This window comes from Nannobrachium achirus (assembly GCF_963921795.1).
Source record: "Nannobrachium achirus genome assembly, chromosome: 5".
Classification (NCBI taxonomy): Eukaryota; Metazoa; Chordata; class Actinopteri; order Myctophiformes; family Myctophidae; genus Nannobrachium; species Nannobrachium achirus.
In genome coordinates this window covers 26,414,413-26,432,896 of record NC_137814.1, presented here as the reverse complement: position 1 = coordinate 26,432,896, position 18,484 = coordinate 26,414,413, and the positions used below count along the sequence as shown (strand labels likewise).

Genomic DNA, 18,484 nt, shown 5'->3' with positions numbered 1-18,484 from the left:
AGCCTCCAACTACTACTGGACCAAGTCATCAGGAAAACAAAGTCATATATAATTGGGCTTGTAGTCCGTACTGTAACAACTGCAGGCAACATGAGCAGTACAGACTCTTTAACTGTTGTTTTTCTCCCTCTCTTGACTGAGTGATGAGACGTTGTTGTGAGTTTGTTGTGCAACAAACCCAGAGAGTCTCACACTTAATATCTTGTGAAATTCCTGTTTCCGGGAACGCAACACACGCACCAAACGTTGGCTTCTTCTTGCACAAGCCGTGGCAGGCTATTCTGCTGAGTTAATAATGATGATAATAAACTTTATTTGTATAGCACCATACAGGGTTGCAGTTCAAAGCACTTCACAGGCAGGATATAGAAATCAGATATAGTCAGATATAGAAAGTCAGATATAGTAATTAACATAGCAAACACCAAGCAAAAACACAGAATATGCATACAATTAGGATTTAATCAACACAAAATAAATAAAAAGAATAAAATAAAAATGAAGATAAAAACTCTGGCATAGACCTGAAAAGTTGTAGGAGAAGGCTAACCTAAAGATGAGTGTCTTTAGCTTATGTTTAAAATTGTCTGTGGTGTTTTCTGTGGTGTTTATCCTCTCTTCCCCAGGAAGCATGTTCCACGGTTTTGGAGAATAGAAAGAAAAAGCTGCCTCTCCTATTTGCTTTTGTGTGTTGTGTTGTGTGTTTCGGTGCTGCAGGAGAGGAGAGGAGAGGAGAGCTAAAGAGCGGTACACAGTCTCACACACATCCCTGCACCCCTGCTGAATGCCTTTCATGGCCCTGCATTACCATCACTATGGCTCTGACAGAATTATTGCCGCACTGACTTTAGCTCTCAGCTCGCTCTGGGCCATTCGTCTGCAGCACTTCTTTTTAAACTTCTCGCACACGTTCGCCCGTTCCTCCTCCACACAAGTCTCACTTTCTAGCCCGGTGTTAAATCTTTTGTCTTTGTGCCTCTACACGTATTTCTCTCTCCCTCTCCCTCTCTCTCTCCCTCTCTCTCCTTCCCTCCCTCCCTCTGTCGGATGTGAATGGTTTGTGATGTTGAGAGAGAAACTCATGATATCCATGCAACCTTAATGTCTCTCAACCCTCCCCCCTTTTCCCTTTGTTTTGGGTAGGTCAGTACCATCCGTCTCACCATGGACAGCCCGCTGAGAGAGGCCAGTGAAGGGGCCAGCAGTGCCCTCCAGTCAGCCCAGACTTCCTCCTCCCCCAGTTAATGCAGTGCACTGTGCATTCCCTCCTCTGCTACAGTTTAAAGATAGGTTTGTTACATTAACGACAGTACATTAAGTCCAAACACAAAGGAGCTATGATGATGATGCGTCCCTTGCTGCTGGCCCTGTGTGTGGCCTGGCTCCGCCTCCTTCCCCTGGCCTTGGCTCTGGAGGAGGACGCGCCCTTGGACCTGGTGTCCCGCAAGACGGTGCCCTATCACAGTGAGTGTCTTCAACCCGTCCGTCTTCCTGTCCCAGCTTTGTCTGTCTCTCCTGCACTGTAGTTTAGACTTGGTACAGTTTTTCTTTATGATATTGAATATTGCTTTAAATGGCTAAAGTATCTGGTGAAAAAACATATTCCTTTTGTTTTTCTTTAATCTAAGTTATCTGTTTTGTTTTTGTAAAGTGTCCTTGAGTACCCAGAGAAATGTTTTATGTGAGTACAGTTAAATAAAAGGTCCGCTAAGAGGATTTTAAACCCAAGAAAGCATTCAAGCAAGCAAGACACTTACCCCCCATCCAGCCATCAGTTGGGTTAATCTGGAAAACAACTGAATCTCTCCGTCAGGATTAACTAAGTCTCTCCTATCCCTCTCCCCTGTATAATTAACATCATATTAACTAGGTCTCCCTTATCCCCCTCCCCTGTATTACGAACATCATCTTAGGTGGAAACGGCCGTCTGTTCCGTGAGGAAGGAGTGACCAACTACTCCACCATGCTGCTGAGAGAAGACCTGGGTCTGTTGGTGGTGGGAGCGAGGGAGGCCGTCTATGCTCTGGACCTCAGGGACATCTCCAACAAGAAGGCTAAGGTGAGGATGAGGTATTTTCGAAAAGTGGTAAAAGTTTGAGCTCTCAGCCTTGGAGCGACTCTGTCTATTCTCGGTACTAGGGGTGGGCGAAATAATTTCACATCAATAACACGATTATTTCAAAAGAAAATAGCAGAATGTAAATTCACTTGGAAGTTTATTCTACAGATTGAAAGCTTGTTTTGCTAGTTTTGCTAGTTCCTCTAGTAAACAGTTGGTTACAGGTCTGATTTTTGTCCCAGCTGGACTATGGTGACACTATTTATTAAGTTGTCTGTTCCTCTACCGAGGCCAAACTTGATGCCCTGTACTATCACCACACTGCACTGAGATTCATAACAAACACACCATTAAGGACTCATCATTGTACTTGTACACTGCAGTTGGTTGGTCTTAACATCTAGCAAGCTGCAACACTGTCTGGTATATGTTAATTTACAAACTATTCTTCGTGATCTCCCTTCCTACAAATTTGTCTTGGTTAGGAAGAGCCTTAACCTCAAATCAAATGCTAGTTGGCTGCATTACGTTGTACCTTCATCTAAACCTAAGGGGGGTTTACTTCCGTCCATAATCGTGGAACGATCTGCAGACCAGACTCAAATTGGCATCGGTAATTTCCTTGAGAGGTTTTTAAAGCATCGCCGTAGATGTTCTCACCAGCACTTGCTCCTGCTTGGATGTTTGGCTTCTTTCTAGGTTGACATTTTCTACTTTTGAATTATTCATTTAGGATCATTAGCTTTTATTTATGATGCTTAAGCTGTATCACTATTGGAGATATTACATGTATTTGCTGTGTATCATGAAGGACCACATGAAGGACCAGATACTGTACCGGTATATGATGTCCTGTTGTTCGGCAAAGACGTGTCATTTTATTCTGCCTCCTGGCCAGTTCACACTTGAAAAGAAGACTTTGTCTCAATGTGTCTTATTTAATGATTGCATTAAAGTTAAAAAATAAAAGAAAAATTGAGAAGGACTGATGTACAAGATGAATGTGTCATTCTAGGTGAGCTGGGAGGTGACATCTCAGCAGCAGCAGGATTGTCAGTACAAAGGCAAGAATCCCCAGGTAGGTGCAGATCAGAGTGTCTCTCTGTTTGACTCATCCTCTGTTAGCTTTTACTGCTCTACATTTGTGAACGTCCAACATCCACTTAAACACTTAAGTACTTAAAGGGATATTACACTTTCAAAGTCATTTTATCGTCTAATCAGGCTTTTATGAACACCCTGAACATCTAAATATTGAATCAAGCAAATTAAAAACTGTTCAGGGTGTTCATAAAAGCCTGATTAGACGATAAAATGACTTTGAAAGTGTAATATCCCTTTAAAGTAAGTACATAGGACCACAATGGCAGGATTCTGGTAGTTCAGTAACAAGGGTCTCCCCGTCTCCAGATGGGGAGAAACAGAACATTATTCAGATCAGGGTACCTTTTATCCATTTTGTTTGCTAAATTGTTCAAATTGTTTAATTACATCCAATTTCACTTGTTTATCCTGTATGAGTTCTCCCTCCTGATTGGATGAAATTGGTATCCTGAACTGAAAACCTTTCTATTTCATCAAAGAGCTAGGACTGGGTAGACCCATGTTTCTGAACAAACACTCAAGCAATGATTACTATCAGAATATTGAACTATTTAACACTTATTTTAATATACATATTCACAGGTAGAGTGTAAGAACTACATCCGGACCCTTCATACGATGGAGGATGGAAGGATGTATGTGTGTGGAACCAACGCCTTTGACCCTGCATGTAGATACATGGTGAGACACATCACTACCTAGCATGTAGATGCATGGTGAGACCCATCACCAGTAGTACATAGTACATACTGTACTAGAGCAAAGGTTCTCAACATTTAATTTCAAGAACCCCCATAACTTAGAATTTCAAGTACCCTGTGACCCAGCGAGTGTGCAAATGGAACCGTATATTTGTGAACATCTAACTTATACAAACCAATTCAGCCCTATTAAACAACATTGAAAAATAGCAGAGCTCACAGTGTTGCATTGTGAGCTTGTAGATTAACTATTTTTGAGATTTATTTTTTCATCCAAAATACCAGAGGGACATATTCTTTTATTTTCTCATGAATTGATTTTAAGACTTGTATTTATCTTGTGCAGTCTTACGCAGATGGAGCTCTGGCTCTGGAGGAGAAAGAAGAAGACGGGAAAGGGAAGTGCCCCTTTGACCCCTTCCAGAGATACTCCTCCATCATGGTTGGTGAGTGGCAGCAAAGACATTTCATTTATGAAGATCCATCGTCCAAATTGAAGCCGCTAGAGGCGAAATTGTACACAAATCCTGGTATAAATGGTCTCCTAAGTGGGTGCCGGCGTCTGACTGCAGGTCTTGCGAACGTCCGATGTTTACTGGTGATCCCCCAAGAGTGTGTTGCTGGGACAGAGATAGGCCGATAGTAACGTTGAATTGTCTCTTTAAAAAATTGCATTTTTGCGACCGTCAGGGAGCAGTTTACTATGAAAACCTCCACCGGCCGTCCGTCGGTCGGTCGGTCGGTCGGTCGGTCGGTCGGTCGGTCGGTCGGTCGGTCGGTCACACGTCACACCTTTGCCCTGCTCATATCTCCGCATCAGTATATAGGGCTTGTTTGTTTATTGTATGACATCACGCCACATCATCAGCTGTGGACTCTGTGATGTCATCGTATCGCATCAGTATATAGGGCTTGTTTGTTTATTGTATGACATCACGCCACATCATCAGCTGTGGACTCTGTGATGTCATCGTATCTCCATATATGGCCATCTCCGTATATGGAGATATAAGTCGTCCATGCCCAAGTATGGGCTGGTGAGGTCAGACTTTGTGTGATGCGTAGGTTATCTCCATATATGGAGATTCAACATTCCAGGTGTAACTATGGCTACCCGTATGATGTGAGAGGTGGAGGTTGTGATATTTGTGGAGATAAGCGACCAACGGTCGCTTATCTCCCGATTAGGGAGTCTTACTGGTAGTATGAACATCTTGGGAAGATCGTGTGGCTTGTGATGATTGGGTCCAATTTTTAGTTCAGTGACCATGGAGCTAAAGAGTGGTTCAGAAGCTGTGTTCACGTTCACTGGAATGAATAGACTCCAACCTGCTTACGGTTTCTTAAAAAGGCGGCCGCCTACTTCACACAGATACGGCATCTCCAGTAAACCGGAGATGTCATGTCATGTCTTTCTTCTTCTTTTTTTTTCCTGTGTGGCAGTTAGGCCCGTATCTATACTCCATTGCACGACTATGAATTAGGCTACAATTAAATGGCCGTTCACAGCATTAAAATAGCAGTTCACCACTGTCATGGATATAGTTGTGATGCAGTGATCTCTTCCATCCTCTCGAGTTAGAATGATTTTTAAAACAATATATTTATAGTTATTATAGTTACAGTCATAGTGCTTGGTGTGTGGACAAATATTTAGAAGCAATTGAAGGCTGTTAACTGGTAATAAGACGACTCTTGTCTGTTCAGAACACAACTTTTATTATTACTGGCGCCCTGCCATCTAGCAGCCTGCACACAAACAGAGCTGTAACAACAACTAGTCTCCCCATTTTCCCCACAGTGCCCCACTTTTCACACTGGTTATTGTCATAGGAAATAGGAGTAACTTAACAGGGCAGCAGTTGACACAATGGTTGCCCCGATTGCCCAGGGCAATGTTTTTTTTTTCATTATTGTTTTATTCTTTTTACACACCGGGAAGCAACCTTCTCTTGTTTGCTTTCAGAACAACATCAGATATATCCAGTGGTGGAAGTACATTTACTCAAGTACTGTACTTAATTACTGTACTTACATTAGTATTACAAAACATACATTAACCACTTCAGCCCTATTTAAAAATTCTATTTGAAAATAGCCGATCTACAAGCTCACAACATGCCGCGATGCGACGTGCTGTGTCCTTGGCTTGTAGATCTGTTATTTTCAACAGATTTTTATAAATTTTAGACGTAATGTCGGGAAAGGTCCCAAAGGTCCTCAAAGTCCCTTTGACCCCTTCCAGAGGTACTCCTCCATCATGGTTGGTTGGTGAGTGGCATTTAGGCCCAATAAAGAGAAAAAAAAAGGGGGGGGGGGAGAGAGTAATACTCACCCTCTCCAATTTACTTCCCGTTTCACATAACTTGTGAAACGGGAAATTTAACTTTTCAGACTTTAAGTATATTTTGATGTCAATGCTTTTGTAAAAGTACATTTTGATTACCGGAAATTTACTTGTAAAAAAAAAAAAAAAAAAGTAAGACTCACCATCTCCAGTTTACTTCCCGTTTCACATAACTTGTGAAATGGGACATTGTGTATAATTGATACTTTTACTTTTGGTACTTTAAGTATACTAGTCCTGTGCCTGGGGGTGTGCGATGAGGGATTGAATGTAGGAGTCTCAGAAGTAATATTGGAGAACCCAGACCGGTGACCGTTGGGCAGAGTAGTCACCATCGATGTCCAGTTGTGCACTACCCATTGTATCCGTCTGTCTGGCTCCCTGGCCCTCTTTTATGCCCATATCCAGGCCAGTCTGTGATGTCATCTCCAAATATGGGCACTGTAGTGATGTCAGTAAGTGATGTCAGTTGGGCATTGTTGATGCCAGTTGGGCATTGTTACCATGGTGGCGACACTGTTTAGTATCAGTGAGTGATGTCAGCATACAGTAAATTAATAGATTTTGATGCCAATGCTTTTGGACTTTTACTCAAGTACATTTTCTTTACCGTTCTTTTACTTGTAACAGAGTATTTCTACGTTGCAGTATTGCATAAACGCTTACTGTATGTAAGCGTTGGCTCTCTGCTCAGAGTCTGTGACAGCTGTTTTACAAGTACGAATTACAAAAGTGTTGGTTACATGATCCCCACTTTTCTACAGCCTGCTCAGGGACTACAGATGAAAATTTGCTTATGGCTAACTCTGGCCCATTTACATTGATGTGAAAACTGACATGTTGATTAATGTGCTTTGTCCCTGATAAATAAATACAATGAAGAAGAGAGCAGTTTTGTGTGTTTTTCTTTTTTTTTCTTTTTTGCCGGATGTTAACTTGCTAAAGGCGACAGAGCATCTGTGTGGTTTTGAGTGATAAATATGTCACTGACAATATTCACTTCCTCTTTCCATCCCCCCCTAGTATGATTTGGCTTCACTTCTGTTCAGAAACCCCCCCAACAATGATAATATGTCACTTTTGAGGCTAATTAAAAAGGAAAGGTGGAGACCATGATACATTGTAGCACATTTGATGAACCACTGACATAAAAAAATTAAAAAATACAGATAGACAGATATGCTCTGTTTAGAACAGAGATAAACAAGCTCTTTCATCGAATAGGAGCTCACAGTCTCTTCTTAGATATGGAGAGAAACTTTAGGAAACGCTTGCCTGTGATTCACTCCAAAAATGAACAGAAGTGCGTGATAAGAGTGCTTCTCAAATCTTTTTAATTAAAAGGAGCACCAGTTTGGTATGCACATTTAGGTCACGGATCCCCATAAATCTTAGTGTACAAATGCCACTTGTACATCACTCTTGGAGTTAGAGACCTTTTTAAAGGTCTATTTAGTTCCAAACTACAATTTAGTTGGGGACCACCTGGAAGCCGCTCAAGGACCCCTGGGGCTCCCTGGACCCCACTTTGAGAATCACCTATATGTGGGACTGTCAGATATTGTAAATTATTTACAAAATCATTTGCTGGGCCAGATGTCACCACTGGTGGGCCAGTTTTGGCTCACGGGCCACCGCACCGGTTGCCTAACACTGCCCTATATTCTACTTTCATTGACCGGAGGATCGCAGGGCACTATGCTAGGCCCAATCATTTTTTCCTCTCTATACCAAATATCTTGTTGAAAATGGCAGGTGAAAAGGTTCACAACATGTAGCAACGCAGCGAGTTGTGGGTTTGTTGATCGCCTACATTATTTTCACCCCAGAATAGGGACGCTAGGGTTCATGTCGTTAAAGGTGTGTTTGTCTCATTGATTATGGATCACTGCATGATTGACATTACCGCTGACCACTTTAGGACACCGTGGTTTTGTTTAATTTCAGTAAAGTATGCAAATCAGCTTACAGAGAAGGTTAATCCAACACAGTGAACAACACAGTGTTGCTGATATGTGTTGTTTTAACTGAAGTTGTGGTTGTGTTTTAACTGTGTATGTGTGCGTGTGTGTATGTATCAGGGGAGGACCTCTACTCAGCCACCTCTATGAACTTCCTGGGTTCTGAACCCGTAGTGATGCGCAGCTCAGCAACCTCTGCAGTCAGCTCGGTACGCACCGACTTCAAGAGCTCCTGGCTAAACGGTAAGATGTTTTCGCCCATCCCATTTGTCTGTCTGTGTATAGCTTAATCTCCGGCACCGTTGGCCCAAACAACGTGAAACTGTTTACACACACTCCCTGGAGGCCAAAGCAAATTGTCTTGTTATAGCGCCACCAGGAGGCTGATATTAGCCAACCACTTTTCTTTATATTATTACTCCTGCAGATTTTGTCCAAACATCATGCCATTCGTTACACATAATCAACATGACCATATTATTATTATTTTATTTTATTAGTTTTGCAGGGTGTCTGTTATCTTTACTGACCTTAGCTAAATCAGATTGAATACACATGTATGTGTTCCTTCTCCAGAGCCTAACTTCATCTCCATGGCTCAGATGCCAGAGAGTGATGCCAGCGAGGTGGGAGATGATGATAAGGTCTACCTGTTCTTCAGCGAGACCGCGGTGGAGTATGACTTCTACAACAAGCTGCTGGTCTCTAGGGTAGCACGCGTCTGCAAGGTGTGTGTGTGTGTGTGTGTGTGTGTGTGTGTCTATCTGCATCTGTGTGGCGTATCATATGACGCCATGGGTATAATCATGTAAGCGAACAAAAAGCTTCCCTCACATTGATAATGATTATAAAAAGATGGCCCGAGCTGCTAACACTTATCCTGATTTCTTAATTTAAGAATAAACACTATAGGCCTTCTTTAAGAATCTCTGAGGAAAGTCTGGTGTTTGTATGTTTCCCCCGGCTGTCTTCATTCATTGTGTGTTTGTGCTGTGGTCAGGGAGACCTGGGTGGCCAGCGGACCCTGCAGAAGAAGTGGACTTCCTTCCTGAAGGCCAGGCTGGACTGTCCCGTCCTGGAGTCCCAGCTACCCTACATCGTCCAGGACACCTTCCTCTGGTGTGACCCCCTGCACAACTGGAAACAATGCATGTTCTACGCCGTCTTCACCCCACAGTCGTGAGTTGGACACACACACACACACACACACACACACACACACACACACAGACTTGCTGTATTTGCGTGAATATCAATTGGTCTTGACTCGTGTCACGCACCAAGAATAGCTATCTACAAGCTCACAACGTGTCACACTGCAACACTTATAGATCGCCTATTTGCCTTCTTTCTTTCTAAGAGTATTTGAAGTGGTCAAACTAGCGATAGAACACTCTTGTTCAATCTTCCAGAAAATCCTCCAGATATTTCATAAAATCAAAGCTTAAAGCCTCCATCTGCACTTTCTTCAACTGGTTGGCTGTATGTCTCTACCAAAATCACAATTATTTTACATATTGTGCTAATTGTTAACGAAACACAGCGCTAGCTACAAATCGCAGATTAGGAATCGGCTTGACAAAAATGTTCAGCCGTCAGATTTTATTTAGCGTTTATCCATGAGAAATTAAAGTGTGTGTGTGTGTGTGTGTGTGTGTGTGTGTGTGTGTGTGCGTGCGTGCGTGTGTGCAGGGACTCCTCCGGGCTGTCGGCGGTGTGTGCCTACAACGTGCTGGACATCAGCAAGGTGTTCTCCGAGGGGAAGTACAAGACCCCCGTCACCGTGGAGACCTCCTTTGTGAAGTGGGTGATGTACAGCAAAGATGTGCCCTCCCCCCGGCCCGGAGCTGTGAGTCAGCCAAGACCACTCTGTGTGTGTGTGTGTGTGTGTGTGTGTGTGTGTGTGTGTGTGTGTGTGTGTGTGTGTGTGTGTGTGTGTGTGTGTGTGTGTGTGCGTGCGTGCGTGTGTGAGGGAGAGAGAGTGTGTGCGCGTTTCATCTCAAAAGCTGTGCTCTCGCTCGTCAGCAAGTTAATGGTTCTTGTTTCCGTTCCCGTTTGGTTCCGTCGCCGCCCCCTCGTCCTCTCGGTTCCCATGGATCAAAACCAGTGGTTCTCAAACTTCTCAGACCAGCTCAGTGGTCTCGTGGTCAGAGTGTCCGCCCTGAGACTGGGAGGTCGGCGGTTTGATTCCTCGGCCGGGTCACGCCAAAGGGACCCATTGCCTCCCTGCTTGGCACTCAACATCGAGGGTCGGATTGGGGGGTAAGTCCCCTGTGACATACAAGCGTCACATCCAGGGGGTGTACTTGTACATATAAAGCTGCCTCACGCTACAGAAACAGGAGATACTGTAGGCTCCTGGGGGCTCTCAGTTGACAGTTTGAGAACCACTGGTTTGAAGGTCTCAGTCGGCCGCCACAGTGGTGCAGGTCAAAGTGCTCGACCTCAGTACTTCAATGTAGAGATCAACATCAAATTACTTTATTTTCCTTTTAGAACTTCATTAGTGCAGTGGGGGAAACAATAACATAATAAAACAGAAACAGACACAGAGTCAGATACTATTACCCACAATAATAAATACATGATAAAACAATATTACAGTCATTACCAATACAATAATAAACACAAAATCCATGTGGAGCACAAATCTTCATGTGTGTATGCTTATGGTTTACAGTTATACATGTGTTAATGAATAAATAGTATTCAGTATTACTGTCATGTTGGTAAAACACATCGACTTTTGGTTGCAGTGCAAAAAGAGGGGAAACACTGTACATGCCTTCCACTTTCGTGACATTTTAAGAGCATCCTGTATGTAACAATGTATGTCTTCTCTCAAAATAATTGTGTGTATGTTTCCTGAAACAGACATTGGTTAGATGGCAGCTTAACCACAAGGGTTGGTGGGAAACTGTTGGTGTGTGCGATCCGGTTGTTGTAATTTTGTAGAAAATCCTCTCAGCCAATTGTAATAGCGCACAGTTGAGGTCTGAGAGTGGGGACATCGGCTGTGAACCTAGAAGCCACAGCTCAGCAGCATAAAGCACTTCAACTTGGTCGGGTGAGGCTCTGCTTGTGTTACATGCTCGAGTGTGTCTGTCGAGGGTGGGTGTCACTTAGCCAACTACCTAAACAGTATGTTAGAGACATGTGGGGATATGGGTGTATAGATAAAAAAGTACAAGAGTGCTTGCTTTAAAAATATACAATAAGTATTCAAAAGTACAAATCACAAAGTACATTTTTGAGAGAAGAAGAGAGAAGTCATCATTTAGTCCGAGCTGGTCTATTCAGAACATTGTATTGAGTTGGTCTGTCATGAACATTGTATGTTTCTCTCTGTGACAGTAATGTGGGGAGGTTGCCCCCTCTAGGGGCAGTAACATGTTTTTGGCTCTCAGTTACTGACAACACAGAGTTCAAAACACTGCTTTTGGCCTACAAAGCAACAAAAGGTATGGCATCCCCATATCTTCAAAGCCAGATCCAACCCTACAACAAGTAGCACTTGACTTAGCCTTGGTGACCATGCACTCTTGAAAAAGAAATCGTATAAAAATTAAAACTAATTCCAAATAAAAATATAAAGCAAAAGGATAGCAACCTTGGTTCCATGTGTCTGTGTGTCTTCCTTCAGTGTATCGACGCGGAGGCTCGTAAGCAGGGCATCAACCGGACCCTGGAGCTGCCTGACCGCACCCTGCAGTTCATCAGAGACAGACCCCTGATGGACCAGGCCGTCCAGCCAATAGGAGAGAAGCCCCTACTGGTGCGGAGGGGCGCTACGTTCACACGCATCATAGTGAACCAAGCTCAGGCTGCGGACGGAAACAAGTACCACGTTATGTTCATAGGAACAGGTGTGTATATGCATAGTACCACGTTATGTTCATAGGAACAGGTGGGTATATAGTACCACGTTTGATTGATTGATTGAATGTTGTTTACACTCCTATAGAACATGGAACCATAGTGAAAGCGGTGAACTTCGATGACGAGATGTTCATTGTTGAGGAGGTCAAACTCTTCCCGACCGACGAGCCAATCAAAGTCCTTCGTTTCTCTAACACCACGGTAACACACAAAGTTGTGATTTTAATCATTGCAAAATGTATTCTGTTTACTAAAGAGCTGGAGAGACGGGGAGGCTCCTGTTACTGAACAAGCCATTAGAATATAGTTATTTAACACTTATTTTAACAAAAGGAAATTAATACAATCACTTACACTGTCTTTAAACCAACACACGTCATTACATTATTACTTTACACAATGTTTATTTTTACTGCGTCACTAACCTGGTGTGTGTGTGTGTGTGTGTGTGCTTGTGTGCGTGCGTGCGTGCATGTGCGCACACAGAGTCAGCTGTATGCCGGGTCAGAGTACGGAGCGGTCCAGATGCCTCTGGCCAGCTGTGGGCGGTCAGCCTCCTGTGTGGACTGTGTGCTGGCCAGAGACCCATACTGTGGTTGGGACAAAACCACGGCTAAATGTGTCGCCCTAATTGACTCACAGAGGTAGGCTACTAGGCTTCTAACCACACATAGCATCTGTCTGACTCACAGAGGTAGGCATCTAACAACACATTGATTGATTGATTGATTGATTGATTGATTGATTGAATACTTCATTTGCAGTTTGCATAGGAAAATCACAGGACAGTACAGTTCAGATACAAGGTCTACTAATAGGATTTAAACCCAAGAGAGAAACAATGGCATGTTTACACATTGGGGTCTTTTTGTAATTCATAGACATAAAATGACGGACGGATATTCAAGTTGCAGCCACCTGTAAATGTTCTTTCAGGGCAGTTTTAAAGGTTGTGGATTTGCACTCCTTTTAAGGCCGTTGGTAGGGAATTCCAAATGTTTGTGGCATAGCAGGACAATGAATTTGACCCTATGTGTGTGCCGAATCTGGGTTGATTAGTGGAGCTGCCTCTAGTGTTGTGATTGTGGAGGTTGTTGACGTTTTGGAAGTAGTTTGACTGGTACATGGGTATCTTAGTGGTGTAGTGTGTGTTTTACACCAGGCCCATTGCAAGACATAACATCTTTCTGACTCACAGAGGCAGGCCTCCTACAACACATGCAGTAACACATCTACACAGGGAAGCTGTCTGAACCCTCCCTAAAACATCGTCTCCCAAACTGTGGAATAAACTCCCCATTGCGTTTACAACTGCTGACTCACTCCCGCGTTTCTTCAGTAACCTGAAGACTCACCTCTCCAGACTCCACCTTAGCCTGTACCACTTGACTAAGCCCGGATGACCATGCAATCGCATACGAAGGTTAACATGTAGTTTACATAGCATGTTATTTAGATGCTTGGTTCATTTGTTTACCTGGCATCCAATAGTTTCTATAGTTTCAACGTACAGATTACCTTTTTAATAATATATTGTTCAGACTGATGCTAGATTTACCTGTGGTCCTACTGTAGATTACTGAGGCACTGTCTCTCTGCATTTGATGTGTTTACCTTTGCTCACTGTAAGTCACTCTGAATAAATGCCTGATAAATGCCTAAATTGAGTGCCTAAAATGTGTTGCACAAAAGTAAGCATCCAACACACATCTATAGCAGTGGTTCCCAAATCTTTTTATTTCAAGGACCCCCAGTTTGATATGCTTTACTGTAGGTCATATCTGACCAATTTTTTAATAGCCAACACTAAAATCTAAAATGACACTGACTTTATGGGTTATCTCCTTCTCACCTCCTCTCCATTCCTCCTCTTCTCTCCTCTCCGGTAGTGAACTTCTCCAGAGTGTCAAACAGGGAGATGCCTCTGTGTGCCCGGAGTCTGGTGAGTAAGAGACCGAAAGTATACATAGTAAATGAATATTAGTTATTAAAGTATAAATTAATTAAAGGTGATACACCATGAAATTTCACTTTTCCTATTTTAAAACCTTTTTTTGGGGTCCCACTAGCACCTTCTATCCTCACAAAGTCCCATTTCTGACCTTTGTGTCTTTCTCTGGTTTTGGGAAGGCGGAGGTTAAAAGCATCCCACGGGTTCTCAAAACAGGCTGTCCAGATTGGCTGCCGTCGCTGCCGTCATCTACGGCCGTTTTTGAAGAAAAAAATCAAAAAAAGTCATTCAAAAATGAGAGAGGCTCTCTATTCAGGAGTGGTATTTAGCCTCAAACCTTTTGAAAAACGTTTTTGGGACATAAACAATATGACATACATACTTTTTAAATGCATGGTGTATCACCTTTAAAATAAGTATAACACAGGCTTCAGGAAGTGTGTTTAATTAACTGTAATGCACTGTAATGCATACAGACCTCTGGTCCTGTTTGCACCTGCGACCTGGCCTGGGTGAGCAGGTTATAATCTGATAACCTGCAATCTACTGCTGTAATCTGCCGAATCACATGAAGTCAGGCATGATAAATGCACCCAAACCACAGTCCTGCACGCATATCCAACTTGCTCTACAAACACATGGTTGGCAGAACCCACTAACCCAGGAAGGATATGGTTACTAATCAGCAACAGTAACAGATGCAACATCATGTGATATGAGAACACAATCTCCTCCTGGACGTTTGCAGTTTTTCTGGAGGAAATGAAAGGGAGCGTTTGCATTTCAAAGAGTGTGCTGCTGATGAACAAATGTAAATCTATTTAAAGATGATTCTATTTGCGGTATGAAACAGATGTTATTGACAGATGTAAATCTATCTGGATATTGTTGCCTTCTGGTGGAAACCAGTAAATGGGAAAAAGAAATAAACCGTGTTCCAATGGTTCCGATATTTAAATAGGTTAAATATTTATAAAACCCACAGACTCAACAACTTTCAGATCTACAAGCTCACAATATCTCAGAACGTATGAGCTATTTTCAAATTTTCTGTGCGACACTCTTGAACAAAGTAAGGCATTCATTTAGGGAAAAAATAAAACATAACTTGATATATGGCGGTGCAAGGTTTCTTCTGGGTCAGCAACTATATGAAACGTGCATACGCCAGCCTCAGGTGTAAATTCTAAGTTGTTCACTGTTATTACTTTGCGTTCCTTCCCGTCAGAGCCCACAAAGCCCGTGGACTGGTCGGTCTGGGACGACGGCAATGCCAAGCTCCGCTGCCTGCCACCCTCCAACCTGGCCAAGACGCACTGGCAGCGCGGCGGCGACCCCACCCCACTGGCGCCCACCGGTGGCCGCCTGCAGCTCCTGCACGACGGCCTCCTCATCCTCAACGCCACGGCGGCCGACAAAGGCCTGTACCGCTGCCTGTCAGAGGAGCGCTCCATCGCGGGGCGCTACACCACCACCGTGGCCGAGTACAACCTGCTGGTGACGGCAGGCGGCGCGGGCAGCCGCGGCCTCCTGCCCGAGGCCCGGAGGGACGGGCCGTCCGTGGCCGGGCTGCAGGCGGCCGTGGGGATCCTGGTGGTCCTCCTCGCCGCCCTGCTTGCGTGGAACTTCTACAAGGGCCACCTGCCGCTGCCGTGGAGCCGCGGGGGAGGGGCGGACAAGGCGGGGGCCGACCGGCCGACTACGCCGCCGCCGCCAGACAGCCAGGGAGCGGCCGCGCAAGAGCTGGAGGCCCAGGAGGGGGCGGCGGCGGCAGAGAGGAAGTCGCTCATGTCGTCTGTAGAGAACTGCAGTGGTGACAACAACCACAACACTGGTGTCTAAAGGGGAACACACAGCAGGTGCGGACAAAACGAAACATTTTTCACAGCGTGGCAACGCCTGGAAATAGAACAGCGGTGTATCTGAGCGGCGGGTGAGGCGTGAATGCGCCTGACGCCGCCGTTGTGGGTAGGTTCATTGATGGAGGCGACTGTTTTGAAGCGTGCCGTCCACAGCCGGTCTGTGTTCCCCATGACGGCCGGACTACACCAAAAAATGCGTGCATACACGCGTACTGTCCGTGAAGACGCTCGCGTATGCGTAAACGCTCCAGGCTACACCAAGGAGGGAGTATATGTGAGGAAGACCAGATAGTCTGTGTATAAAACGCATACGCGTGCTTAAAAAATAGAACCGATCCTATTTTTAGGGAATGCGTATCCGTGGTTCGCGCTATCCGTATGCCTGGTGTAGCCGGCTGAATTGATATACATTGGATCTATCCAAAACGCGCATACGTGCGCACGACCCGCATACGCACTGACGCGCGCAAAACGGCTCGGTGTAGCCCGGCCGTGAGAGAGAGAACTGCAGTTGTGACAACAACCACAACACTGGGGAGTCACAGGCACACATTTGACCTGTTTACCCCCAAAACGTGCTGTCATATGTTTAGGGGGTTTTCTGTGAACTGTTGATACCTCAGGACATTGGTTCTAAAAACGTATTTTTTATTTCAAAGACCCTCAATACTCAGACCTGTTAAGGTTCCATTTGTACACTCTCAGAGTTACAGACCTGTAAGGATCCATGTGGGTCCCCCAAGGAGCCCTGAAGGTCCTTGGACTCCTGCTTTGAGAAGCACAGAAGCACTGTCTCAGAACATCACTGACCTTATGGACCAGGTGACCCAGTGGATTCACTGTTTTTTAGTTTCTTCATTTTGGAAAAAAGAAAGGAGTGAAAATAACAATACCTCATTTGCTCAACGTGTGGAAACTGCACATGAAAATGGGGAAAGATTTAAAGAGCTTTTTTTTTTTTTTTTTCAGCCGTTGCCCGTTGGTATTAAATTTCTCTTTTGAAAAGACTGGCCTTTTTTTCCTAATCTTAAAAGTATTTTAACTGATATTTTCTTATCGCAAAAAATTGGAATTGGCCAAATTACTCACTTTTTTTTTCACTGAAGCAGAGAAAATGTGTGTGTGTCTTTGATCGGTTGGCAGTAGTTTGGTTAAATATTCTGGCAGTGTATGAGTTTTAATAAACAGAAGAAAAAGAATTCGGGTGTTTGACCAATTCAGACAATCAGGAGGATTTATCAGCTTCAGTTTTATAGTGTTCCAGTTCCAATGTTTTTTTTTTTTTTTTTACTTGTTTATCATGTATCCTGTATGAATTCTCTCTCCTGATTGGATAACATTGGTATCCTGACCTGAAAATGTATCTTTCCGTTCACTAAAGATCTGGAGAGACATGGAGACTTCTGTTACTGAACAAACACCAGCAATGGTTATATCTTAAAGGAGTAGTTCACCCCCATAATGCCTTTTTTTTCCTATTGAGTATTCACGCCATGGAGTGGGGGTCCCCATCCGTAATCAATGGGGGTAAATTTATTGTAATCAATTGTCTTGTCTTAGGAATGTGACAAAAAACTAGTCTGACAAGTCTGAACGTGCTTCTATCCACCGCAGTTTCTGGGATGGGCGTTGCCAAAGAGGCAGTCTTCTGCGATTGGTTCACCGCCTGACCAATCACAACAGTGGAAAACAGATGACGTAGTTGTCATTGGTGTGGCTAGCCTGTTACTTGCTACTTGCTAACCAAAGAAACAGGCAGAATAGGAGTGCTACGAACTAGTAATCAAACACAGTTAAACATGTCTTCTACTGATGTTTCATAGCGAGATCGATACGATCGCATATTACCGCGACGGGCAACGCAATGTTTGTTTGGGAATGTGCGGTATGGTCCGGCGGCGGCGCTGGGTTACTTGGAATCTCACTGAGTTCTTGGAAAACCCCACCCACGCTGATCACAAGCCCTGAGAAGCGACGCTGATTCGCCTGACGGATTTCCAAATGAGGAAAACCTCTTCAATGAGAGTACGTCCAGACCTCTGTATCGCCGAAACAACATTTTAAAGGGGTGTGGCTAGCGATACAGGGTCTGTAACCAGGCAAACAAAAAACTAAAAATATTATTGAAGTCGAGTCAACATGGCATGAGTAATTAATAGAGAAAGAAAATGGGGGGTGAACTACTCCTTTAATACAGAGCTATTTAACACATATCTTAACCATGAAATGTCACCTACCCTACCTTTAATGCACCAACATGTTGCTATAATAATAATCACACACGGCCACTATGAATTCCGCTGTACATATTTTTTGTTCTTATTGTCTTAAATCGGGTGTTCGTTTGTCTGTCTGTTCTCCACCAGTTCTGTAATACATGTGATATTTACATTGCAAGATGGAGTTTACCTTCATGTAACTGGATACTTTTCTTTTTTTTTCTTTTTTTTAACCACTTAAAGGGATTTTTGACTTTCAAACATGTTTGGGGTAGTTTTAACATCTATGGTTTTTGTGAGCAACCCAGTCTGTTTTTTAGTTGCTTCATTCAGTTGCACACCTATGCCATTGCAATGGGACTGTGGAGGTTGTCTGTGAAGTCTTGTCACTGTATTAAAAT

The 18,484-nt window shown here is 43.8% G+C and overlaps 2 protein-coding genes across 3 annotated transcripts in view; both read left to right on the top strand.

Annotated features, from left to right (window-relative positions):
- LOC308285878 (histone H1-like) overlaps positions 1–18,484 on the top strand; it is a gene marked incomplete at both ends in the record, with an annotated part of 500,380 nt that overhangs the window by 325,833 nt on the left and 156,063 nt on the right. The window lies entirely within an intron of this gene.
- Positions 1,311–15,844, top strand: sema4e (semaphorin 4e; the record flags this gene model as incomplete). The annotated part of the gene is made up of 14 exons (XM_080727034.1): positions 1,311–1,464; positions 1,914–2,059; positions 3,075–3,137; positions 3,746–3,844; positions 4,211–4,310; positions 8,293–8,415; positions 8,749–8,900; positions 9,173–9,351; positions 9,865–10,021; positions 11,816–12,038; positions 12,137–12,252; positions 12,538–12,695; positions 13,941–13,993; positions 15,231–15,844. The coding sequence occupies exons 1-14, from the start codon at positions 1,338–1,340 to the stop codon at positions 15,842–15,844; spliced, it is 2,310 nt and encodes a 769-aa protein (XP_080583160.1). The 5' UTR covers positions 1,311–1,337.